The sequence below is a fragment of the Panthera onca genome, chromosome A3 (genome assembly GCF_046562875.1).
Source record: "Panthera onca isolate mPanOnc1 chromosome A3, mPanOnc1 haplotype 2, whole genome shotgun sequence".
Taxonomy (NCBI): domain Eukaryota; kingdom Metazoa; phylum Chordata; class Mammalia; order Carnivora; family Felidae; genus Panthera; species Panthera onca.
The window spans coordinates 6,266,373-6,291,531 of record NC_138341.1 but is presented as its reverse complement, the minus strand read 5'-3'; the positions used below and the strand labels follow the sequence as shown (position 1 = coordinate 6,291,531).

Below are 25,159 nucleotides of genomic sequence, written 5' to 3'. Positions count from 1 at the left end.
CTCCCTCTCTCTCTGCCCCTCCCCTACTTGTGCTCTGTCTCTCCAAAATAAATAAAAGTTAAAAAAATTTTTTTTAAAGACATAAAATCACGCATAGTATTTATGTATGTGACTTGCTTATGTATGACTATTTTGATCTCCTATTAATAAAATCATCATTGGTATTTACCCTTGACTTGCTTTCTTCATTGAACACTGTGGGGTTTATCCCTACTGCTGTCCATAGTTATAATTCACTAATTGTTGTTAAAGAACAGTATTCTATTACATAAATACTTATAACTTACCTAATTATCTTATTGGATATTGGATTGTTTCCAGTTTTTATTGCGATGTTTGTGCAAATGCGTTTTACACGTCTCCTGCTATACACATGCAAGAGTCTGGGCTTTTTATGTGCAAATTTCTGTGTTTGGGTTATTAAAAAAAAACACATGTATTTTTGTGATCAGAAACTACCGCAAACAGAAAAGACTCTTCTAGGTTTATTATATCTCTAAACCTCCCCGGGGTAAGTCTATGTCTAGACTAGTGACGATCAGGAAATCTTAACAAGGATATCAGGAGCTGAGAGCAAATGACAGTGAGTGACAGCACAAGAACCTGCTGTTTGGAAACAGACCAACACTGGGACCTTTCCTCTTGGAATAATGCAAGGGGAAAATAGCTGTGAGCCAAGTCGTTGTCCTTGTGATAGGTGTGACCGGGAGAACGTGTGTGTGCCCCGCAAGCCCCGCAATGCCAGACCTCCACGTCCCCCAGCATCAGAGGAACAGTGCACCCACATGTGGCCGGTCCCCTCCCGTGCAGGTGGGCTAACACAGAACTCGGAACTGTCCCCCAAACCAACTCTCCCTGCAGTGTTTTCCTCCTTGTCATTGGTGCCATAATTATCCCCTTACTCGGGCTCAGAAATTGAGTTATCTCTGCCTCCTGTCTCTCCCACTCCCTCACCCCATCCATCACCAAGCTCTTAGCTGTTCTCTGTAGTGGCTCTCCAGACTGTCCCTTTAGGGTCCCTTCACCTTGACTCTGGCCCCCACCATCCCCTGCTTCCCACACCTTCCCTTCGTCATTACAGTCTGCACACAAGTACCAATGGAGCCTCCGAAAACACAGCGTTCATCGTTTCCTGCCCGACAGTGGCAATGCCTCTCCCGCCATGCCAAATATCCAGTTCCGGTGAGCTTCCATGAACGCTCAAGGCCCTTCAAAATATGGCCCCGTGCTACTCCTGTGCAAATCAGTCTGTAAGCTAAGAGTTGGCCACTTTCCTGGGTTTTCCTGAGTATCGCAAAGATCTTCACGAAACTAAATTCACAGACGGTCTTTTTGTGGGTTTGTCCTCTCTCTCTCTTCGTCCCATGTTCAGGTGCCTCCTCTTTTCTTCCTCACATGCCAAAATGCCCTACCTTCTCGACACAATATCTTCTACTGAAGTGCAATTGTCTGGGGTTTCCCCTGAAGCTTAGACACTTTTCACAACCCAAGGGCGTGTTCATTTGTGCCATCGTGCATGCGGCCACGACCACAGGCCAGGCGCTGGGACAAGCGTCAAACTCGCAACTTGGCGTTTAGCAAGTTAACAGAGTTTATTACTGAAGGAGCTGCAATAAATGGAAAAATGATTGAATCTCAAAAATTTTTGATAAATTTAATGAATGATAGATGACTCAGATGAGTGCTGAGCTTAGCCACATACAGAAGCATAAAGCTCTCCAAAGAGACCTGAAAAGATTTAAGTCTAACACCGTTACTTTGTAGATTAAAAAATCAGACTCGGCATGTATTCCAGCGTGTGGGGACTTGTTTTGACTTGCAGCAGCATTAATCTCAACATTGTCTAAACTAATCTTGTTCTAGTGGGCTTAACACATAGAGGAATTCATTACAATGCATTGGCCTAAAAAGAAGGGGCTATTAGTTGGAGTGAAGAAAATCAACGAACATGTGAAGTCAATTTTTCATGTAAAGTGTAAATACATAAAAAGAGATCTGATTGGGCATAAATGACATCAAAAGCGAGAGTGTGACCCTGAAAATTAAACCAGGTATAGATGATGTCAATGACCACCCAAGTGAACAGTCAGTCCGTGACATGGTCACGACAGAGGTAAGGGCTATGATTCTAGCCCGGGGGACACGTGCTGGGAGAGGAGTTAACTTCTGAGAGCAACTCCCATGTTCTGAAGGACAACTTGAACACAAGGTAAGACTTTTAAAAAAATCTGTGCCATGCATTTGAATGACAGGAGAAAGCAAGGGCTTAGCATTTGTTCTGGTCTTTCAAAGGAAACGGGACAAAAATAGCATGGATTTGAGGAAAACAGTAATTGGTGATGAGAGATGGTGTTTTCTCCATGACCCAGAAACAAAATGTCAAAGTTTGCACTGGAAAATTACAACATTCCCGATATCCCCCCGAAGTACACATGTCAAATCGCAAAGAAAGAGCACGTTGCTTTGTCTCTCTGCCATCCGTGGGATGGTTCAAACCGGAGGTCAACAGTCCATCCATCCCGACACACACACACACACACACACACACTGAGGGTCGGCGGGATGCTTCACAAAGCGGAGAGTTGAACACGATCTGTTGGCTTCGCTACACACAGGACCCAGCTGGACAGTTTCTTACCAAAGTCTGTCACCAAATTTCTCTGACTTTAGCCTTTCCCTGGATGTTTGTGGAAGGCTGGTTATGTGAGGGTATTAGCAAGTATCACACAAAAAACTGGATTTGTGGTCCGATGCGTTTCGAAAATCCAATCAAATAGGTTCCTTTGTTCCATAATTTATTAAAACTTGCAACGTATATTTGGAAACTTCTGGAGAGGGAATGGTGTGCAATCTCTTCCAACTATATCCTGCCCCAAACTCTTTTTCCCTCGAGGAGGGTGCAGGACAGTACTCTACAGAACATCCCATAAAGAGCCTTGCTTAATTGAGGCCTTTTCTGCAAATGACTTTTGGAAATTTCAATAAAGCAAATCTGTCACTGAGCCTATTCAAAAAATTATGCTGTTCCCGTGGAAATGATTTCCACCCAAGGCTCGTCTTTAGAGCATAAGACATGTGTTTGGGTGAGTCTAGTCCTTCGATACCAGATAAGAACAGAATGATCACAGGCAGCTCTTTCCTCCTCTGTATCCTGACATGTCAGCCTGCAAGGACAGGAGCCCAGAAAGGGGGGGCGGGGGTGACGCAGTGAGTGAATTCAACACATACTGAAGTCTCGAAAGCAGAGAGACAAGCTGTATCCCAGAGAAGAGAGCTGGTGTGTGTGTGTGGGGCGGCGGGGGGGGGACATGGAAGGGGAGGGTAAAAGGTGCTCCCAAGTCCTCAAAGCCCAGGGTCGCCCCCTAGAGGTGGAGGTTGAAAGTGGATGCAAAGCAGAAGGCTGGCTGACAGTCTTCCCGTCACCATTGAAAGCCCTCCCCTCCTCCTTTCAATCTCCAGAATATTTTCCTGGGAAATGTTCAAGCTAAGTGATTTCCAATTCTTTGCTACCAATAAAATGGAAGCTAGATGTAACCGGGTTGTCATGGTATAGAATACTAAAAATAAAGTTTGAGAGTGAATTGCTATGCAATTTCTAGCATTAAACTTGGAAGAGGTTGAAAGAATCAGTGACATTGCTCTATCAAAACCGCTTCCAATTCTATCTACTTATTTATGTGAGTGAGGTTTCTTGGCACTTAAATCTATACAAATACAAACAGGGATTAAAATTCATGTTGAACTCTGTCTTGTTCTATACAATAGTAATATTCATCTGTGCAGACTTAAACTAACTGAAAACTGGTTTTATCCATCGTGTTTAGAGATATATTTTCTGTAAAATATTATCTTAAATGTTTATAAAGATTTTTAAGCATTGAGGAATGTTTTTGTAATAACTGGAAACAAAAACACTTAGAATTGCAATATGTAAGTGCATACATACATTTTTTTTTGCAGGAAGGCATAATAGGGTGAGAAATGATTTTCAAATGCAAACGTATATTAGGATAAAACTTTGGGGGGAAGTGGAATAGAGACACTAGTCCAAGGAGAAAAAGAAACAATGCGAGAATTTTGACTCCTGAAGAAGATCTCGTCTTGTATTTAAACACGTGTGATAATGGCTGTCAAACCATGTTGATATTCCAGTGGATGGATGTACTTAAGAGAATAATGAAATAATTTTGTGTGAAATTTTATTTTACAGCCATTTGAACACATAACAAAAATTTTAGATGCCAACTTAAAAAAATGTGGGCAGATATATGATTTTTCAAAGTCCTTGAAGGAGATTATTTGAAGCTTATTTTCTTTAAAAAATTTTTTTTCAGTTTATTTTTTGAGAGAGAGAGAGAGAGAGAGCAGGGGAGAGGCAGAGAGAGAGGGAAAGGGAATTCTAAGCAGGCTCTGCACCGTCAGCGCACAGCCCGACGTGGGGCTCGAACCCACGAACCACGAGATCATGACCTGAGCTGAAATCAAGAGTCGGATGCCTGACTGAACCACCCAGGTGCCCCGAAGCTTATAATTCTTAAACAGCGTGATGTCTTACCTTGTCAGCCCATGTGCAGGTTACCAATTGCTAAGTAGGAAATCACCCCAAACTGAATGCCACAAACAGTATTTATATGTTATATTATATATATATATATATATATATATATATATATATATATGACATTCTTCTTACAGTTGCGGGGTTGACTGGGCTCAGTCAGGTGTCCTTACTCAGGGTCTTGCATGCAGTTATGGTCAGATGGTGGCGGGGTCTGGAGGCATCTCACAGGGTTTCTCACATGTCTGGTGGGTGACAGATGTCACGTCAGCTGGGATGGCAGTCACTACCTGGATGGCAATACCTACGCCTGGTCTCTCTCCGCTGCTTGGGCTTCTTCACAAAATGGCAGGTACGTTCCAAGGGTGAATGTCCTGAGACTGAGAGAGGACGGGAGAGAGAGACAGAGACAGAGACAGAGACAGAGAGAACCAGGCCGGAGTTGTATGACCTTCCGTGAACGAATGAGCCTTGCGATTCACAGAGCTTCTCTTCTTTTGCGTTCACCAACTCCAGCCCAGGTTCAAGGGCAGAAGACGGACCCCACCCCTTGTCGCTGGAGTGGCAAGATTCTAGAAGAGCACGTGGGACCAGAATATTTTTGCAGCCATTCGCAGAACAAAGTGCCACACAGATCACTATGGGGACCAGGAAGACAAATACTGTCCTACGACACCATCATGGCGGAAGACGGACGGAAGAACAACTCTGCTGGGTGCACCGTAGCCTGATTTTAGGGAACTGATCTTCCTCCAGGGCGGGAGGATTCTAGATCGCGTGCTGGAGCTCAACGGATCCGTCGCTTTGCTTCTGGTGATGCTGATGGCCACTTAGTGCAGGGACCCGCCTGTACCTCCCGGGGAGTGGAGGCACCGGGTGAACCCCGCCTCCTGCTGCTCTTCCATGGCCTCGACCTCAGCTCTGTGTTCCTCGAGGCTCCCGTGAGGGTAGCGTGGGGCCGGAACCTGTCTTGGGTGAAACTATTTGAAGTCAAGTAGATATTCTCCTTCAACATTGAAGCCTTCAGCGTACTTTCCGTGTGGGATCGCGTCCATTTGTCCCCCCGGAATGATTTTCACTTGGTTGGAACATGTCAGTTAAAATTTACACCCTCACTATAGTGAAAAAAAGATGTAAAAAATAGAAATGGCTTTCTTTTCAGACACTGTCACCATCTTTCTCTTGCATATGGCTTCCAGCAAGAGGTTTGTGTGTGTGTGTGTGTGTGTGTGTGTGTGTTTTTCCTTCCATTTCACTGATGATTTGGCTATGGAATCTCAGAAAACTTGGGCCCTTGCCTATAACTAAGAATGTAAAGGCCTTACACTGAAAATGTGGAAGTGTATAAAAAATCTTCAATATATATACTATTTTCAGATTGCATATCAACATAACATTTAGGATTCAAGTCGCCTATCTTTATCTGTGTAGAGGCCACATCAGAACTACCACCTTCCTATGTATAAATGGGTGGAAATGGCCCAAGAGCCGCTTTCAACACTTCCAGAACTTTGATCTCTTTCTCTGCTTAACTACTTGAAGGGTGTCACTTTCTATGATGGGACTGGAGAACGCTATCCATTGTGTGTGTTTCCAGTAATTAAAGTATTTCCTCCTAGACAAGCTGCGTCCGTAGTATAGCCGGGTGGGGGAAGCGCTTCTCAATTTTATCCTTGGCGATGACACCTCGCCATTCCGTGAGTTGTTAGAATAATCATTTCAAGTCCAAAGCGATTTAGCAGTATGGTTTTAGATCTATTTACCTAATCTTTCAGATATGCCAAAATTCTCTCTGCCATTGTGGAAGTGGAGATATTATTTACCTCGTTGGCCCAAGGTTCTATTTCGGACTGGGTGTTCAATCAGCTGGGAGTAATAGTTGGGAAAAGGGAAACGATCTAACGAGGGATGATGTTCTATGATGTGTGGTTACTTAATATGCTTTTTTTTTCCTTTGGTTAAGAAGCCAAGTTAATTGCGGTCTGGTTAATAAGTTTGAAATATATTGGCTATAACTAAGAAAGACACATATAAACCATTGACATCTAGACATCTCAGCAGCTGGAGAAAATGCCAGCATAATTCCTAAATTGAGAGTTTTAGTGACAAAGCAAGATATGCCTGGAGGAGTCACACAGCCAAAATTATCCCTGCCATTTCCACCAAATGTTTCCAAAGAGCTTCTAAAATGGTGCCTGCGGTAAGGAGTTAGCCATTTCCCACTTGTAGGACCTACGGAGGATTATAGCTTCTGCTCAGGTTTTGAAGTCTCTTGATTTGCACCGGACTCGGGACACCCAGGCTGGCTCCGATCCCGCCCCACCCCAAAGCCCAAAGTGTCTAATGGATAGAGCTTGTGTCGCCAACTTCCAAGATGGCCTCAGCAATCGCCCACTCCCGGTGCCCACACCCCACACCCCACGCCCTTGTGGTCCCTCCCATTGTACCAGGGTTGGTCTGAATGACCTACCGTGGTGCTATGTCACTTCTGAGCTTTTGCCCTGGACACTCTCTCTCTGTCTCACTCTGGGGGAAGCTGGCCGACATGCTGTGAGCACCCCTCTGGAGAAGCCCATGTGTCAAGGAACTTAAGACCTTCGGCCAACAGCTGGTGAGGAACAGAGGCCAGCAGCAACCACGTGAGCGAGTCCGAAGCTGATTCCCCAACCTGGGCAAGCCTTGAGGTGAGAAACTTTGAGTCAGAGCCACCCAAGTAAGCCATTCCTGATTCCTCACCCTCAGAAACTGTGCAAGGTCCTACACATTTGTTGTCTTAAGCTACTAAGTTTGGGGGTACTTTGTTATACAGCAATGTAGGACTAACACATAACTGAAGTTCTATTTTATCACTTCTTTAAGAAAAAATTTTTTAATGTTTATTTTTGAGAGAGAGGGAGACAGTGTGAGTGGGGGTGGGGGGGGGGAGCAGATCGAGAGAGGAAGACACAGAATCTGAAGCAGACTCCAGGCTCTGAGCTGTTAGCATAGAGCCCAACGTGGGGGTGGACCCAGGAACTGTGCGATCATGACCTCACAGACGAAGTTGGATGCTTAACCGACTGAACCACCCAGGCGCCCCTAAAATTCTATTTTAAATCCAAGACTTGGTGAGAGCCCGCGGTGTCTCTCCTCTGAGCGGTGTGGATTTCGAGTCGTACAGGAGAGGCCATGGGGTGCCAGAGCCCAGTGTACCCGTCAGGGTCCAGTCCCGAACTTTAGCGGAAAGAATAAAACTGTTAACTAGGTATAAAGTACTAACTCAGTAACCGAAAAAAGCAAAAGCAAAGAACAGTCAGGCATCACCGAGGTGGTCACCGCAGGAAGCATCTCCAGGCTTGGGCCGAGGACACAAAGCGGGCGGCTGGAATTAACCCTCAGAAGCTCTAAGAAGGGGGTGACCCTCACCGGTGCGGGGGCCTCTGAGCTGGAGGAGGGTGCCCTGGGCCTGGCCCCCAGATCCCCTGAGGACCAGGTGCTGCTCGCTGGGGCTGGAATCAGTGAGGGGAGGGCAGGGGTGGGGTGGGGTGGGGAGGGGGCGGTCGGCCAGCTCTCCAGGTGTTGAGAAGCTGCAAAGGGCCTCCAGGTGCTGCGGGAAAGCTGAGTGCTGGGCGTGGCTTCCGTGAGTCCCGCCGCCCCACACCTGCGGGTGCCCTCTCTCGTCCCCTTCCCGCCTGCAGGTGCCTTTTCCCACCCCTACTGGCCACCCAGAGGCCGCCGCGCCGCAGAGCAACCGAACCCCCAAAGCTGAGCCTGGTGAGGCGGGCTCGGAGCCCAGAGACAGTAACTTCAACCCTGGCTCACCTTGCAGACTTTCCTTGCTTGATTTCTCTTCCTAGCACTTACCTCCCTCTCATATGACGGAATTTACCTGTATATGGTCCGTGTCTCACTGCTGGAACTCGGGCCAGGGGTCCCCGTCTGTCTGGTCTGCTGGGTCCGCGGCACTTAGAACGATGTCTGGCACACAGGCGGCACTCGATAAATGCGCAATAACTGAGTTAGTGAACGTAACCCCTTTGGCACATCGGAGATCGTTCCCCGGAAAGAAGCGTCTCCTGTGTTGGCAGGACGCGGTGTGGTCCTCACAGACCGTAGAGCCCTGAAAATGAGCTCGACGTGTCCTGCTGCGTAGCCCTGTCCCTGTGTGGTTTGGGGTTGCTTCCTCATCAGATGGAATTCTCGGGGGCAGCCCTCCAGGGCTCATACGTACTTCGGGATGATTCTCAGAAGTCACCGTCAGCTACAAAACCGGGGCCTCACACGCTTGTTCACAAATTGCTTTCCCAGTCAAGACATTTTTAAACTGGATTGACTCAACCAGTATGGATTACCTTTAAATTTGAGGTTTTTTGCTCCTTCAAATATTTCACTTTAGGGGCTCAGAGTTTCAGTTAAGCGTTTTTGGAATATTCTCTTCCCCTGGTAGGCTTTGGCAAATTCCGGTAAAATTAGAACCTTAAGAAGGGCCTTTCCCTTTTCCTTTCTTGATAGAGCTTCCGGAGGACTTTCCGAGACATAAAAGTTTGAAGGAATGCGTGAGTTTTTAAGAACTTTCTTCCGGAACCGATGGAACTTATTTAGAAGACTGTATGTTTAAAACACACCTTACAGCATTGTTTCTAGGTGGAAACTTACTTAAAACCAGGACCATATTCTACAAGGAAGGCGTAATCACACATGCGGAAATACACATACTGTTCTCCTCTGCTCATGACCGTGGGGAGGAGAGACAGGCCCCCGGGGCATTTCTGGGCCTCGTGGACTTTTTCTTTGCCGCCTGTCGGTGACACTCATGACAGGTGTCCTGCACGCAGAGCGGTGTCTCTGAACGGCAGCTGAGCCAGGTGACGGAGGAGAGTTCATTTGCGCTACAGGCCAAGGTAGATCTCGAGGGAGGGAACACGGAAGTCGGGCCACGTGGCAGGAGGGCAGAGACTTTGGAGAAGGGAAGGGCCCTGTGCCAGAGTAAGCATAGCACGGAGTCTCTCTGCCCCGCGGCTCCAAACACAGAGGACATTTCCAGACATTTCCAGAGCATTTCCAAACACAGAGGACAGTCCTGTGCCCATCGCTCAGCGGGGACGCCAGCGGCATTTGGCCGTGCCTGTGTCGTGTGCCTCACTCCCCTTTCCTTTGCCTGGACTATTTGAAAGCAAATACGAGACACCTCACGTGTAAATACGTCAGGACGCATCTTAAAGGACAGGGTCATTCTATTTCACACCGACCCAACCAATCCGTTAACATCATCCGATGCCCCGCGTTCATTCGCATTTCTCCGATTGTCTGAAACTGTTGCCTGTTGAGAGTCGAGGAAGCTGAACGAGATTCACTCATTGCACTCGGCTGTTCCATTTCCTATGTCGTCTTCCTTGAGGACAGCTCTTCCCCCGTCCTCCCCACGAGCTCTGCTTTAATATCATTGCCGTGTAGACAAAGCCGGGTCCGTCGTCCTGAGGAAGTCCCCATTCTGGGCTTCTGCCCGCTTCCTTGTGATATAATTTCACTTGCTCCCCGCCCACCCCCACCCCCGTTTCCATAGACAAGAAGGTTAGATCTGAAGGCTTTGTATTACTTCAGATTGGGTTATTAGAAATAAATGTTTTCCTACAACTGTTTCGCGAGTGATGCTGTGTCCCTCTGACTGCACGCCAGGAAGCATCTCCTGGTCCCTCGTCTGGATTTTTAGTGACTGACCCAGGGGTTCAAGCAATCATTTCCTTATAAACAGCCAGATCATTTCATTATCAAATCCCGCATCAATCTTTCACCTAATGATTCCGCTCACCATTGATGACCGTTGCCTGAATCAGCAACTATGTGACACGTCGCGGTCCTTGCGTTCCCTGGGACTTGGGGGCTGCAAAATGGTTTGCTAATTTTGTCTTTTACAGTTTTCTGACATACGACTCGTACTGGGAAGGCAGGGTGAACGCTTTTTAATTTCCCTTTAATTATCAATTTTTAAAATGAGTTGGTGCCCTAGAATCTTCCATTGGGACCCAAAGAGTTTTATTCTATTTTTGTCATCTCTTTATTTTTGTCTATCTTTATCATTTTTACTTCCTGTCCTGGACTGGGCATCAGTCCTTTCTCCAAGGAATGTTGCTTACTTCTTGTGGTTAATGGTATCGGAGAACACAAACTGATTTTAAGGGGGTGCTTATTACTGCCAAGTTACCATTGCTTCTAGGCATTTTCAGTGGAATGCTAGAAAAATATTTTTTAAGAGAAGTGAGTTTCAACTGATATTGTCAGTTCAAATATAAGAGTTCTGGGCTTTTACTTCTTTAACTTTTATTTGTGTCTAATCTCTCTGACACTGAAAGAGATTAAGTATAATTACTTCTTTGCTTATCTTATATATTTACCAGTTTAAAGATAACAATATCAAGATTATTACTAACAATATGACAACTAAGTGACCTTTATGGTTTCTTTGCAGCTCTTTTTAAAAAAATGTTTATTTGCTTGAGAGAGAGAGAGTTCGAGCAGAGGAGAGGGGCAGAGGGAGAGAGGGAATCCCAAGCAGGGTCCACTCCCAGTGTGGAGTCCCACATGGGGCTCGATCCCACGGCCCTGGGATCATGATCTGAGCCGAAATCAAGAGTTGGACTCTCAACCGACTGAGCCACCCGGGAGCCCCCTCTTTGCAGCTCTTTCTGTCCTTAGAACATCTCCACTGGGCATGTCGAGTAAAACTTCTGTGTCCTAAAGTCAGCTGGGATAATTCTTTTCTTGATATGGATATACCACCAACCTGACATACGACTAGGTACACTTGTTCTACTTTTAAAGTTGTGTATATTGCTCTTTTCTTTGATTAAAAACATTTACATTACAATCAAAACTATACGACAAGATACATTTAGAAACATCACATTTCTCCCCCCTCCTCCATCAATAGCTGTTTCAATTGGTTTTTGGTTTATCTTCTGTTTCTCTACAAATGTAAACAAACACGAATCTCTACGTGTATAGTATGCTTTTCTTCTGACACAACAGCCTGTTCCGCGCATGGCTCTGTGTGATGCTCTCTCCACTGGGCGTTATACCCTGGAAAGCACACAGCTCTCCCCGTCACGACGCTGCTCATGAATGTGCTGTAGAATTGCCAGCCAGCCCCCTACTGGTGGGCGTTTGTTTCCAATCATTTACTATTAAAGAAAAAAAAAAATGCCAGGGGCCCCTGGGTGGCTCGGTCGGTTAAGCGGCGGACTTCGGCTCAGGTCATGACCTCACGGTTTGTGGGGTCGAGCCCCGCGTCGGGCTCTGTGCTGACGGCTCCGAGCCTGGAGCCTGCTTCGGATTCTGTGTCTCCCTCTCTCTCTCTCTCTGCCCCTCCCCTGCTCACGCTCTCTCAAAAACAAATAAGCATTAAAAAAATTAAAAAAAATAATAATGCCACATGTGTTAACTTGAGGCACAAACTAGTTCCTATTCTGCAAGTGTAACTTCGGCATAGATCCCTTGGGTGGGACAGCTGGGTGAAACTGTCCATGCACGCAGAATCTCACGGGCTGGTGTCCAGTTCCCCTGCACAGGGGCTCTACCATTTATCATGAACAATGGACAAGACCGTTCCCCTCACCCCCGGTCTTAACAGAGTGCATGCTCATTTTTGCACTTTCGTCCATCTGCTGGGTGAGAACTGGTATCTCATGTGGTGTCTTTGCACTTGCTGTTATCTCCCTACGAATGGAACGGACCATCTATTTGTATGTGTAAAGGCCACTGTATCACCTGTGAACTCTTTCCCTTGTGTTGAAGGCCTTCTTCTTTTTCAGATTTAGGACATATGTGTGTGTGGCCCATTGGCTTGACTAAAGGCTTGTGTGATGCTTAGACATGTCTAATGTTCAAGTCCGAGTTGCCTGCTGGCTGTGATGCACACCCTTCCACTGCCATGACCTTCGGTAGAGACTGCCTTATGTGTTGGACTTTTCCATCCCGTCCTTGATTTCATCTCTTTGAGGTCTCTATCTCTCTGCTGTGCTCTGGGTTATTTCCTCAGCTCCATCTCTGAGTTCATGAATTCTCTCTCTAGCAGCTTACACATTTTTGTGTGTGTGGTAAAAACACACATAACGTAAAAGTTGCCATCGTAATTGTTTTTCAGCGTGTCGTCCAGAGGTATTAAGTACATTCGCACTGTTGTGTAACCATCACGGCCATCTGTCTCCAGAACCCTCTCATCCTGCAAAGCTCCTCCTTTCTTCTCCCCTCCCCCAGCCCCTGGCAGTCACCCCTCTACTTTCTGTCTCTGTGATTTTGACACTCTAAGTACCGCATATAAATGGAATCACATAGCATTTGTCTTTCTGCGACTGGCTTATTTCACTTAGCATAATATCCTCAAGGTTCATCTTAGAGCAGATGTTGGAATTTCCTTTCTTCTTGAGGCTAGTGTTTCACTGTATGTAGACACCACATGCGGCTTATCCACTCAGTCTGCTGACGGACACGTGGGTTGCTTCTGTGTTTTAACTACCGTGAATAATGCAGCCATGAAAACGGACACAAAAAGTCTCCTCGAGACCCTGCCTCAATTCTTTTGGGTACATACCCAGAAGTGGAGCCGCCGGAACATATGGGAAATCTATTTTTCAATTTTCTTGAGGCGACGCCATGCTTACTGTTTTCCACAGCGGCTGTATTATTTTACATTCTCACGAACGGTGTACAAGAGTTCCAACTTCTCCACATCCTCCCAGCACTTGCTATTTTCTGCTTTTTTTTTCTCTTGGTGATAGTAGCCATCCTAATGGGTATGAGATGTCATTATGGTTCTGATTTGCATTTCCCTGATGATTAGGGATGTGGGGCATCTTCTCGTGTTTTACTGGCCATACTAGATCTTCTTTGGAGATATGCTTTTCAACTCTTTTGCCTATTTTTGCATTGTTTCTCTTTATGTTGTTGAGTTTTAGGAGTCCTCCGTATATGCTGGCTATTAATCCCTTATCCAACGTATGATTTGCAGAGATTTTCTCCCATTCTGTAGGTTGCCTTTTCACTCTCTTGATGGCGTCTAGTGAGGCACGGTTGTAGATTTTCACAAAGTCCAATTTGCCTACTTTTATTTTTGTTGCCTGTGCCTTTGGTGTCCTATCCAAAAAGTCATTGCCAATTCCAAAGTTGTGAGGCTTATGCCATATGTTTTCTTCTAAGACTTTTATAGTTTTAGCCATTACGTGGAGGTCTTGGATGCATTTTGAGTTAGCTTTTGTCTATGGTGTTAGAGAAGGGTCCAGCTTTGCTCTTTTGCATGTGGATGTCCGGTTTGTTGAAAAGACCAGCCCTTCTCTATGGTGGGGTCTTGGCATCCTTGTCGAAAATCCTTTGACCATGTATGTGAGGGTTTATTTCTGGGTTCTCTAGTCTGTTCCATTGGTCAATACGTTTGTCCCTCTTCCAGTACCACACTGTTTTGACTGCTGTAGCTTTGTAATAAGTTTTGAAACCAGGAACTGTAAGTTCTCCAACTTTGTTCTTCTTTCTCAAGAAAGCTTTTGCTGTTCAGGGTCCCTTAAGATTCCATCTAAATTGTGGGATGGGTTTTTCTATTTCTGTAAAAGATATCACTGAAGTCTTCACGGGGATTGCCCTGAATCTGTAGTTTGGGTGGTATTGAAATGTTAACAATATTCAAGCCTCCATTTCATTGAGCGTGGGATGCCTTTTTGCTTATATACGTCTTCTTTAATTTCTTTTTGCCGTGTTTTATAGTTTTCATTGTGCAAGTCTTCCGCATCCTTGGCTAAATTAATTCCTAGGCATTTTATTCATTTTGATGCTATTGTAAATGGAATTGTTTTCTTAATTTCCTTTTCAGATTGTTCATTGTTAGCATGTAGAAGAGCTCCAGTAGTTTTTAATCTGGGTTTTAACCTTCCACTGAGTTTTCAATTTCGGTTAACTGTACCTTGCGATTTTCTTATGTTTTTAATTCGTTCTTCTATTTCTTTTTCTCGAATCATTTTAGTTATCCTCACCTTTGAGCCTATATAGTTCTTTGGTTTCTAATCTTTCTCTTCATTGTATCTACTGAATCTTTCTTTCACCGAAAATTGGTTTTCAGTAGCATCTAAAGTTTTTAATTGTAAACTTACTTTCAGCAAGCCATTAAACAGGAGGATTTGGGGTGGTTAGTCTTGAGGGCTTCTCACTCTGGAGAACTTTTGCCCTTACTCCTGCCAAACACCCCAGGGGCATCACCAGCCAGGAAGCATTTTTATGTTAATTTATCAGCATTAGAATTTTGCAGACTGTCTGGGTCCCATGGATTTAAATCTCCACTCCCTGCGAGGGCAGACCCCTGGCTCCAAATTTTCAAGGGAGATGTTTCTTTCCCCTCCTGACCTCAGGCTGACAGGCTTCCCCAAGATCGTCCAGGATGAGTAATTTAGTCTACACACTGACATGGCAGGCCTTCAAGAGTGGTTTCCCTGCCAATGTCCTGCTTCCCGTGGGAGTGAAACCTCGCCTCCGATTCCTGTTGGGTCAGTGCCCCCGTGCCGGGCTTGGTACCCCCACTCAGGAACTGCCACCGGACGTGGCCTGATTTTTAATAGCAAATGATTGGAAACAAGCCAAACGCGCCAGTGTTCAGCTCTCTGTCCACACGTCTCTGCAGACTTCCCCCGGTTCTTGCCGTCGGGGGGCAGTGAGGGGCGGTTCTCCTCCAAGTGGCTACTCCCATGGTCAGCACTAAACCAAATACCTGTTGGGCTTCTGGACAAATCTTGCCTCGGTCTCAGATCACCTTTATGAGGAAATAGACGTTTGGGACCTTAGCAGAACCATCACCCGGGAAAGACAGAGCCTGGAGACTCCCTTCCAGTAGCAGAGGGCATTAGGAATCAGAAGGGCGTGTGGTGAGTCAGGCTGACACGGATTTGGACTGCCCTGGAGCTGTGCACCCACAGCGTGGAAACCCCATAAATAATTATCCTTGAACAACAACAAAAAAGCTCCAGGAAACAGGTGTTTAGTGACTATAGGTTACTATTCCCTGGTAACGTCTACATCGTTGTCCTCAGAAGTCTTCCCCATTTGAGTAAAACACTGGACCGAGTCTGTCCGCTGACTGCCGCATGCCCTTGGTCACTCCCTTGGTGTCTCTGAGGACAGCTTCTGTAGAATGGAGAGACCACATGTTTGCCTAACTTCGAAGATTTATCCGTGGCTTTGAGAACTAAAATGTAAACTGACCCACACATTTATCGTTTGAGGTTAGTGTGACCTCGATTCCAAAACCAGATAAGGACAGCACAAGAAAAGAAACCACAGGCTCCATTGTATTCTAGAACATTCCAAGTAAAATACTGGCTAACAGAATCCGACAGTGTGTGTAAGAAGTAATCATATATCATGTTCAAGTAGGATTTATTACAGAATAAATGCAAGGCCGATTCACATCAGAAAAATCAGTGTTAAGACTCTAAAGGAAAATAGTATCAATAAATAGAATACATATATTTTACCAAATTCATTCCCGAATTGTGAGTCAAAATCCCCCCCCAAACAAAACAAAAAACAGCTAACAATTAAAGGGTTCTTCCTAAAATTGATCAAGACTACATAACATCACAAAATCCTAGAGCCGGGTCATGCATCATGGAGAAAGTCTGACTTGTTTTCATTAAGATCTGGAATAAAACAAGGACGCTCCCTCTCACCTCCTAGTCCTTTAACGCAATATTGGAGGTCGTGGCTGAGGTTATTCAGAAAAAATAAAAACACATTGAAAGATTTAAGGAAAAGAAGCGAAAACACGCTGGCTTTCATTCGACTTCACAACTCACTTTTCTCCACAATCCAGTTGTAGTCTCTCTGCTCCCGGGGGGTCAAGTCTGATACTTTTATTAACATCCAAGACAGCACCTAGTGGCAGTGGATACTAATCTGCAAAAGGGGATCCTAAGTTGCGAAGTAGGTAAGAAGACGAAATAAGAAGAAAACACAGTGGAAACGACTGTACACATGCTAGAGAGGCTCTCTTTCCTGATAACCCGTTTTCAAAAGGCAGTTTCTCCGTGCGTTTCTCCCCCTGAAGCTCCAGCTATCGCCCCTCGGCCTCCCAGCGCCCCGAAAACCCCGCTCGCGAGCCGCCTTCCTGGCGCCGGCCAGCAGGTGGCGCCCGACCTCCACCGGCCGGACCCGGACGAGTGGCCGGAGCTCCGCCGCCGAAAGCCTCCTCCGAAAGGTGCCGATTTTCCTGGACGGTGCTGCTACTCTGGGTCGTCGTCCAAACGTTGCAAACGGTCCCCGGCTTCCAGGGACCGCGCAGGTGCTCGCGAGCCCCACCCCGGCCGCACGGCTTCCTCTGGAAAGCCGGCGAGCCCTTGCACGGGACCTGCCGTCCGGGTCTGGTCCTCTCGCCGGTCCGAGCGGACCACGAGAGGCTGGGGGCGACCGGGAGCCGGCGTCCGCGCCCCCACCCTGTCGTCCCCGGAGGACAGGATGGGGTGGGGGCGGGAGCGGGGGGGGGGGCAGCGACCCGTCCTCGTGCTTCCCGCCCCTGCTCGTCGCGCGGGGCGCTGGGCGGGCCGGCGACAGGTGGCCGGACATCAGGTGGCAGGTCCGAAGGGCGGCCTGCGCCGGCACGCCCCGTCCCGCCCAGGTGTGGCGGGCAGAGCCGGCGTCCCCGTCGGTACGATTATCAACAACAACGACGGCCCCGGTCAGAGCACGTGCTCACCTGCGGCGCGGACGCCGGGCGGGGCGCTGGTGGCGTCGGAGGCTGCCCCGCCCGGGTCCCCGGCGCCGCCCCGCCCCCCCCTCCCCCCCCCCCCCCCGGGAGGAAGCGGGGTCGGGCGCGACCGCCGCAGAGGACGCGGGAGCCGGGCGAGGGCGAAGTTGGGCCGAGAGCCCGAGGCCGCCCCTCCGCACCTGGCCCCGCGCTCTCCGTGACGGATTCCAGGTCAGGGCCGGAAACGCCACCGCCGCCAGCGCAGACAAGGTGGCGCCACCCAAACACCTGCTGGGCTGGGCCTGAGAACGTGGCCCCAGGTGAGACACCCATCCCCACCCGCCCGTCCTCCCCACCTTCCTTCTCCGCTCCCCGTCCACCTCGGGCCGGCCTTCCAGAACCTCCCACCCCACCCTCACACACCTAAGGAAGTGTCTTCCTTCCAGTTTGGGAATTCTTGCATACGTACGAATTTTAAGTATCTGTCCGCGTCAGCTACCTGTTTTAAAGCAGGAGCCAAAAGCTGCCAGGTGAGGGCTACATGGAAACAGCGCGCTGGTACTTTTTCTGTGACTTAGAAGGCCTTTCTCCCCTCCCTCCCTCTTTTCCTTCGCAGGGCAGTCCAGGGGTGCAGTCAAGGGTGAAGGGCGATTTAACGGCCACCTGTCTTGGAAAGTGGGCTCCGCCCAGGCCCAGTCTCCAGGAGCCTGGGCGAGCTCCAGGTGGAGAAGGTACAGGGGAAGCTTGGGGAGGCCGGGAGCGCCCGGGGCCACGCTGCGGCTTGAATTCCTGCAGGCAAACAGTCACCGGGAGCAAGCAGTTAGCACCCAGGGGTCTTTTCGCCCTTCCCCTAACTCTTTTAAGTCATGTCCTGAACTACAAGCAGTTTCAGATACTCCAAAAGTGTCTGAACACCTACTCAGCCAAGCAGTCCTTCCAGACTCATTTAGTGTGAATGCTCTAACTCCTAGGAGTCACTGCCACAGCAGCTCCTTGGTTTGAAACTCAGCCCCAAGGCACAGAACTACTAGTTCCTTGCAGGACTAAGACTTCTGTTTCCCCAGCCCGGTCAGCTGTCTTAAAGCACATTAGCGCTTTGCCCCCAAAGTGCTCGCACTGGACCACACATCTGATAAGAAGGAGTTTCTTCTGCATACAAGTCCCAAGGCTTAGGGGGTGGTGGCAGTGATGGTTAAATCGAGTGGAGACAGAGAGGGAGATCTTAAAAACCATTCAGAATTCAGGTATTGACTTCAGACATGTTTATTATCATCTTATACAGTCTACATAAATTTGAACTTGTATTTATTTGGGTTCAGTTATAACATAGCATAATAAAAATCGAAGCACTGGTCCTCTGAAATAAAGCAGGCAATCACCATTCAATAAACACACGATTTATTTTGTATAAAAGGGTTAAGTTTACAACTAAACTTTTATAAAAAGTTTAGCATGAATAAGTACATCATTACACTTTGTATGCAGAAATATACATCTCTGCCACTATACAAGAAAACTCTAATTAAAGAGTTCACAAGGTTTCACTCAATATATATATATATTTATATATAAATATATACACAGCATTCAGTAGGCTTGCGTCAAAAAGGTAATTTCTGACCAAAAGACTTCATTTAAGTAACTGAATACTGGATCCTTCTGGTATTCACGCTCCACCTTTGAAAAAAGGCAAAGTCTGCTTAAATTGGGAAATTCCTTGTGATTTTAAACGTTTTCGCTCCCCATGGTGGGAATAGTATATAAAGAAAACCTTCCAACTGCAGAAAGGGCATTTAAAAGTCTTTTTCATAAATAACTAATATCACAGTCCAGGTCAGAGAACACCCTGGGGAAGATGATCATTCTTAGTTTTCCTTCCATTTTTTTAAAAAGGTCCATTCAACTTGTTGTTCTCCTCGTGAAATGGTTGAAAAATAAGTTCAGCGCGTTAAAAGATCCTGTGGACTTGTTGTTGTTGTGCAAAGAAAAGAAAAGTCATGACCACCTGCAAAAGATTGGGGGAGAGGCGTGTTTTAGGAGAACGGAACCTAAGGGCAGAGGCGGGCAGACTGGCGCCACGAGGAAGCCGCAGTTTGAACATTTAACCACCAAACACTCAAAGATTGGGCAAACCCTGGCGTCCAGATGCAACACACACACTCGGCCTCCACGGCGAAAATTAAACAGTAAAACAGCAGAGACTCCGGGGAGAAACTTCCCAACGCAGTCTCCTAGTTGGATCTCCAACAGCGGTGCTCGCGGGCGCCAGTCTGCTTCTTGTAACGATTATTTGATTGAAAACAGCCCTTTAGTTAGCAGATAGGGAAGTCGGAATCCCACATCACAGGGTCTGAGGCGCAGGCAGGCAGTGCTGGGCTGGCCGAGTCTCAGGAGGGCCGAAGTTTTAGGGAAGGAGGATCTCTACGGAATTTGTGGTGATAAGATTAATTACGTGCAGGGTAGTACCTCATAGTACCAGAGCACCAGCACGGGAGAGCCAGGCGTTCCGTGTGTGGCAGAGGCCAACACGCATTTTCCCCAGCCGCCTTCACACTTAAGTTACTGGTATTTTGTTTTGTGTTTTGCGTTTAAAAGGAAAATGTTCTGTGATCTGGAGTAATCAGAGCTAGGAGCCCCTTCATAGCTCGTAGGCACAGGCAGTGTGCTACGTGCAATACGACTGAAGTACACATTCATTTACAAAATCCCCAATTTTGCAGATACACAAATGAAAACACACTCTCTCTCTCTCCAAGAGGCGGTGTCCGGACGGGAGGCACAAGCTAACACTCACCGTTTATTCAGCCACAGAGCGCTTTGCTGTCATTTGACATTAACTCAGACGGGAATTCAGACGCCTGCGAGAGAAAGGGGATAAACGGCGATGTTAGACAATCTGAAGGAGAAAGAGCTTTTTTTTTTTTTTTTTAAAGTAATCCATAGAACAGCAAGTTTCATTAAGCACGTTTTATGCTACAATCCGAATCAAAGACAGATGCATTAACGTGTCAGAACTTATCAGCAATTTCACGCACCGCTCGATCTATAGCAGATTTGCTTTTTTTTTTTTTTTTTTTTTTTTTTTTTTAGTTAATTAGCTCATCGGTAAGTCACGGACTGCGGCCGTCTCGACAATGGGTCTGCGAGCGGCAGCCCAGGCGATGACTGGGGTGCGCGGCAGCGGGCGGGGGCACCGGGAGCAGGTCTTACCTGCAAGGACAGGATGCTGATGTCCGTGTTGAGGGTGGTCAGCGGCGTCCTGGACGCCTGGCTCTGTCCAGGTCGCTGGTGGTGCAGGCTGACAATAGTGGGGTGCGAGTCCAGGGCGATCTGCAGGTCCAAGATGTAGTCGATGACGTGCTGCAGGATTTCCATCTTGCTCACCTTCTTGTTCTGCGGGATGCTGGGCACCAGCTCCTTGAGCTTGGAGTAGCAGTCGTTCATGTTGTACAGCAGGCTCATCGGGTCGTCCACCGGGGTTTTGCTCCGGGAGATGCCCAGGCTGTGGTCCGAAAGGCTGTTTTTCCTAACGGACCTCACCGGACTGAAGGCTTTCATGCTGACCGCGCGGGGAAGGAGAGACCGGGAGGGAGCGGGCTGCCCAGGAGCTCAGGCCGCCGCCGCCTGCGGAGCTTCCTGCGCTGGGCACCAGGCTCGGCTCAGAATGAAGCCGGGAGCCTGGCGGGGCGGCTTTTATCGGCACTCGCCGGGGGCACACGATCCGGGTTCCTTGCGTTCCCATTGGTGGAAGCCGGCGCGTCCATCAGGCCGCGCGGGCGCCCCCATTGGCGGGCGCGGGCGCGGGGCGAGCGCTCGGTCCTTCCGCGTTCGCAGCCAATCCCCGCGGTGTGGGCGGGGCGGGCGCGAGCCCAGCTGGGGTGGTAAATAGAGTACAGTAAGCGCGGGGCAGGAGGGGAGCAGAGGGCCGCGGAGGAGGGGAGGCCGGAGGAGGCCAGGGGGAGGAGGGGAAGGGGGGACCCCAGGAGTCCAAATGTGCATCTTTATTCTAATTCCAGGGGTGAGGCAGTACCCTCGCCCTAGGGTGTCCCTTGACGGAGCCTTCCACACCCTGGAGGTTTCAGCAGCCCTAAAACCACGGCGACACCGGCAGGCTCTGCACAGCAGAGGGAAAGTCACCGTTCACTGCGACCCGCGGAATGTCATCGGATAGAAAGCATTGCTGAAGAAAGTGAAAACGCAAATAAGTTTGCCATTGACGAGAGACGTGCGTAGAGTTCGGTCTCCAGATGAGGCTAAGCTATGTCAAAACAAAACAAAACAAAGCAAAGCAAAACAAAAAGCACCCACGCGCCCTCTCCACGACAGGTTTAGTGTGGGATCGTGCAACTGGGAGCAACACGGGAGGCACTATTGTCAACTCAGTAAAATGAGTACTTCTTGGAAACCGTGCCGATCGCTATGGAGCTCTGAGTGGCTGGACACTTTCGGGGTTCCTTTTCTAGAACAGGCAGGGCTATTATAATGATCCCATTAATCGGAAATCATTAGGAACATTTGCATAGCGAAGCTGTATTTACATACACTGCCCTTGAGAGGCTGCCGGTCTGTGCCTTGCAGTGTGGGTGGCGAAGTAACGTGATTAATTATGCACAAATCCTGATTTCTCGTGCCACATTCCAGCACTGATAGTATTTTTTAAGTTTTGCGAAAGGGAGGTGGCTCTAGCCGTTGACCGAAGTCTTCCCACTTAAAAAAATTGTTATGTGTGAGGTTTGAAATCCTTTCAGCCCTAGTACTGGATGCAGCTTCAGGTTTTTGGGGTTTGTTTTTTTTTTTCCTTTTCTTTCCCTCTGTAAATCTTTAGGAAGTTCTTCCTGCAGTCTAAAGTTTGCAGCTTATTTAAATACCTTCCGGTTAATTCACACATAGTTCTGATTTAACTGAGGACTACAGTAAATCGGCTGTGTTTTGAAAATCCCATTTCCCTAAGAATACAAGACTGTAGAGAACCCGAGAAAAAGGTAATATTTGTAAGTACCCTGTTTACTTTTCCCCTCAATCTTCACCTTCTTTGCGTTTAAGAAAAAGGAAGGGGGCAGATCAGAAAAGAAGCAAAGCTTAGTCGTGGGGAACCTGCGTTTTCCCCTTCAATTAATCATTAATTTCTCGGCTGGTGGGCCAGCCTGTCTCTTGGACGCCCGCCCGAGCCATGTGCCTGCCCCAGGGTATCTCTTCGGCCAGGCGGTCTGGTGGTGGGTGCTGAGGTGGATGTCGCTTTCAGAAAACCAAGTCACTTGATTTCGGGGCATGGAGGGGGACGCTTTCCCGAACCCGCCGAGAAATCTGCTGAGGGCCTGGCCCCGAGAGCTGCCTACGACTGTGCTCCGGACAGCGTTCGCTTGACCACCTCTCCTCCCATATTCAGTCTGGAAGTGATTTAATGCCGAGCCCCCCCACGGTGCGAGCCTTTTGATGTACTTTGTGTGCCTGTGTTTCTGTCACATACGTGCCACAGTGGAACAGATTTTGTTTTGACACTATTTTGGTTCATGATGTTATACTTTGACTATTTTACAATAATAGCCAATGTAAACAAACATCTTTGGGATTCTCAAATTATTACTTGTGATTCTTGGACACTGCGACTCTGCGATACTGACGCATTCCTAGCTTTTTCCAAGGACACCGTATGTTAACATCCGTGCCAGCCTCATTATCCCAACAGCCAGGCTCCGGGCTGGTTCGTAACGAGCGTTGCGCACTCGCCGAGTGGATGAAGGCAGGGTCTTCTCCCGCGATCATTTCTCTACCCTGATGTAGCAAAACTGCTGAATATGGTGAAAGTTTTGTGCTTTCTTTCTTCCGCTGCCATGTCAGCGTCCAGTCGGCCCGATCGTGTTGAATTCGACCGGCACGCCACCCGGTTCCACGTCCACTGAAAGACCATTTTAAGGGGATGACGAGGCTGAAGAAGTTAATGATTAAAAAAAAAAAAAAAAAAAAAAAAAAAAAGAGGCCCGAGTTCCTCGTACGTCGGTCTCAGCAAGCCCAACGCGAAATTACCTTTAAAATGATGTTTCCGTGGGGAAGAAGGGGTGTGGGAGCGTTTTCGGGGTGGGTGACAAGGCACTGAAAAAAATCTGTCAATTGGCGTCTCTGCGGGTTTGCACGGGAGGCCTCTGAAGTTCAAATGGTCCCAGCTGCAGAAAGGGCCCTGGACTTGCTCGATCCGTGGGTGGCGGGAAGGTGCGAAGGGCTTCCGGTGGGGGTGGAGACACCGTCCCCTCGGCTCACGCGCTGGGACGCCCCCCCCCCCCCCCCCCGTTTAAAGCCACACGCCCACCCTGGAGGCTCCCCTGACCGGGCTCCAGGGCTCAACTCACTCCGTCTCCATCCCGGCCCGGCCGGCGGCTCCCAGCGTGTCCGGCCCCTCGCCGTAATCGGAAGCAGCTCCGGGCCGGGCGCGCCGGGCCTCCGGGCCGCCTTTGCAATCCCCGCGTGATGCAACGGGGGGCGGGAGGAGCCTGCGGGGGGCGGAGGGGGGGGGCAGGGCCCTCCCTGCACATCTGGCGCAATTGGGAGCGCTCGCCTTTCTTCCCCCCGGTTTTGTTCTCACAGCTGTGTCCATTCCGCCCGTGACCCCCCGAGTGATCCCTGACAGGTGATGAATTGGCGGCGGCGGCGGCGGCGGCGGCGGCGCGCGGGCCAGGCCGCGGCGGGGCCGGAGCCGGAGCCCCGGAGCAGACTCTCTGGCGCCAGGCGCGTGACGCCGCCCATTCACGCCGCCCTGCAGCCTTGTCCTCGCGGCGCCGCTCAGGCGGCTGCCATGGCAACCGCGCCGTCACTCAGCGCGCGCGCCCAGCTGATCAATGCCTGCGAGGCCCGGCCGTCCCAGGCTCGCCCCGGCCGGGCCGCCCGGCCCGCGCGCACCTGCAGCCGCCGCACGTCTTAAGTTTCGAGCGATTTGGGGGAAGGCGAGGGGACCGAGGAGAACAGGAAGGGGCGGGGGCGGGGGTGGGAGTCGGGGGAGAAGAAGAAGGAAAAAAAAAAAAAAAAAAGCCGGGAGAGGGAGAAGAAAGAAATCTTCCTTTTGCCGAAAGAGGCATAGCGTGGCTTAGAGGTTGCCAAAGCAAGAGGTTTTGCTTCATTTTATTTGTTTTTGCAACCGAGGCGTTCGGGGTGGGGCTGGCGCGAGGGAGGAGCGGATGGGGAGAAGGTGACGGTCTCAGCGGACGGCGAGATTTATTTATTCCTTTGGATCTTCGCGGGGATGACTTTGATGCTGGACTCCTAAAAATACCTTGGAATGACCCCCTCCCCGCCCCCGCTGTCTCCCCGCCCCCCGCCGCCCCTGCTTTCCTCCTCGGAGCCCTTGGAGGCTGCGCTAGGAGCCGTCAGATTTTTCCAGAACAGCACCCCCCAACCCTCCGCCCCGGGGTCCGCGGCTCCGAGCCGCGCGCGCCAGCGGACCCGCGTCCGCGCCCTCATTACCACTACAAAGCGGGGCCGACTGAGCCTCTTTCCAAAGCTGCGTTTTCAACTGGGAGCGTCTAGAGGCCAGAAACTTCCAAGCCAGCCCGCGGACGCAGACGCCTGCTCGGTCCCGGCTTTATCTCTAGGGAAAGTTCCATTTTAAGAGCCAGATGCCAACATTCCGGGACAGTTTACGGCATCCGGATCCCTCAAGGGGGCTCATCTGCAGTTCAGTGTTAGTAGCAATTACTTATCGTCTGTCCTGGAGAGGAGCTCCTGGGCAAGGATGTCCTCTGCTGGCCCTGAAACGGGCTGGGGTGGGGGCACGACCGTTCCCAGCGTGTTATCTGGTGTAGCAGAGTTTGTTGTGGTTTTCGAGGAAACAGCATTTGGATTACATAAGGATTCAAGTTTTTGCTCTACTTGTTTATTTAATACCTTGGCAAGAGGGAGCCCTTACCCTGAAACCAGAT

General features: G+C 48.9%; 2 protein-coding genes across 2 annotated transcripts; one reads left to right on the top strand and one right to left on the bottom strand.

Moving 5' to 3' along the window:
* The first annotated feature begins 738 nt into the window (after nt 1–738).
* On the top strand, nt 739–22,477 carry LOC145715327 (uncharacterized). Its single transcript, XM_081795118.1, has 7 exons — nt 739–810; nt 1,082–1,182; nt 7,835–8,030; nt 8,236–8,311; nt 15,195–15,261; nt 16,617–17,572; nt 21,269–22,477. The coding sequence occupies exons 1-7, from the start codon at nt 739–741 to the stop codon at nt 21,421–21,423; spliced, it is 1,623 nt and encodes a 540-aa protein (XP_081651244.1). The 3' UTR covers nt 21,424–22,477.
* Nucleotides 18,500–20,938, bottom strand: ID2 (inhibitor of DNA binding 2). The gene is made up of 3 exons (XM_060647893.3): nt 20,463–20,938; nt 20,047–20,110; nt 18,500–19,257 (listed from the first exon to the last, which is right to left on the bottom strand). The coding sequence occupies exons 1-2, from the start codon at nt 20,808–20,810 to the stop codon at nt 20,054–20,056; spliced, it is 405 nt and encodes a 134-aa protein (XP_060503876.1). The 5' UTR covers nt 20,811–20,938; the 3' UTR covers nt 18,500–19,257; nt 20,047–20,053.
* Nucleotides 22,478–25,159: the final 2,682 nt, after the last annotated feature.

What these genes read in the sequence shown, in the direction of transcription:
- LOC145715327 (XM_081795118.1), top strand. Translation starts at nt 739, where the DNA reads ATGCCAGACCTCCACGTCCCCCAGCATCAGAGGAACAGTGCACCCACA. An exon ending in CCAGATCCCCTGAGGACCAG is followed by an intron (nt 8,031 to 8,235) that starts GTGCTGCTCGCT and finishes TCCCGCCTGCAG; the next exon opens with GTGCCTTTTCCCACCCCTAC. An exon ending in AACCCCCAAAGCTGAGCCTG is followed by an intron (nt 8,312 to 15,194) that starts GTGAGGCGGGCT and finishes ACGTCTCTGCAG; the next exon opens with ACTTCCCCCGGTTCTTGCCG.
- ID2 (XM_060647893.3), bottom strand. Translation starts at nt 20,810, where the DNA reads ATGAAAGCCTTCAGTCCGGTGAGGTCCGTTAGGAAAAACAGCCTTTCG. An exon ending in TCAGCATCCTGTCCTTGCAG is followed by an intron (nt 20,111 to 20,462) that starts GTAAGACCTGCT and finishes TTTCTCTCGCAG; the next exon opens with GCGTCTGAATTCCCGTCTGA.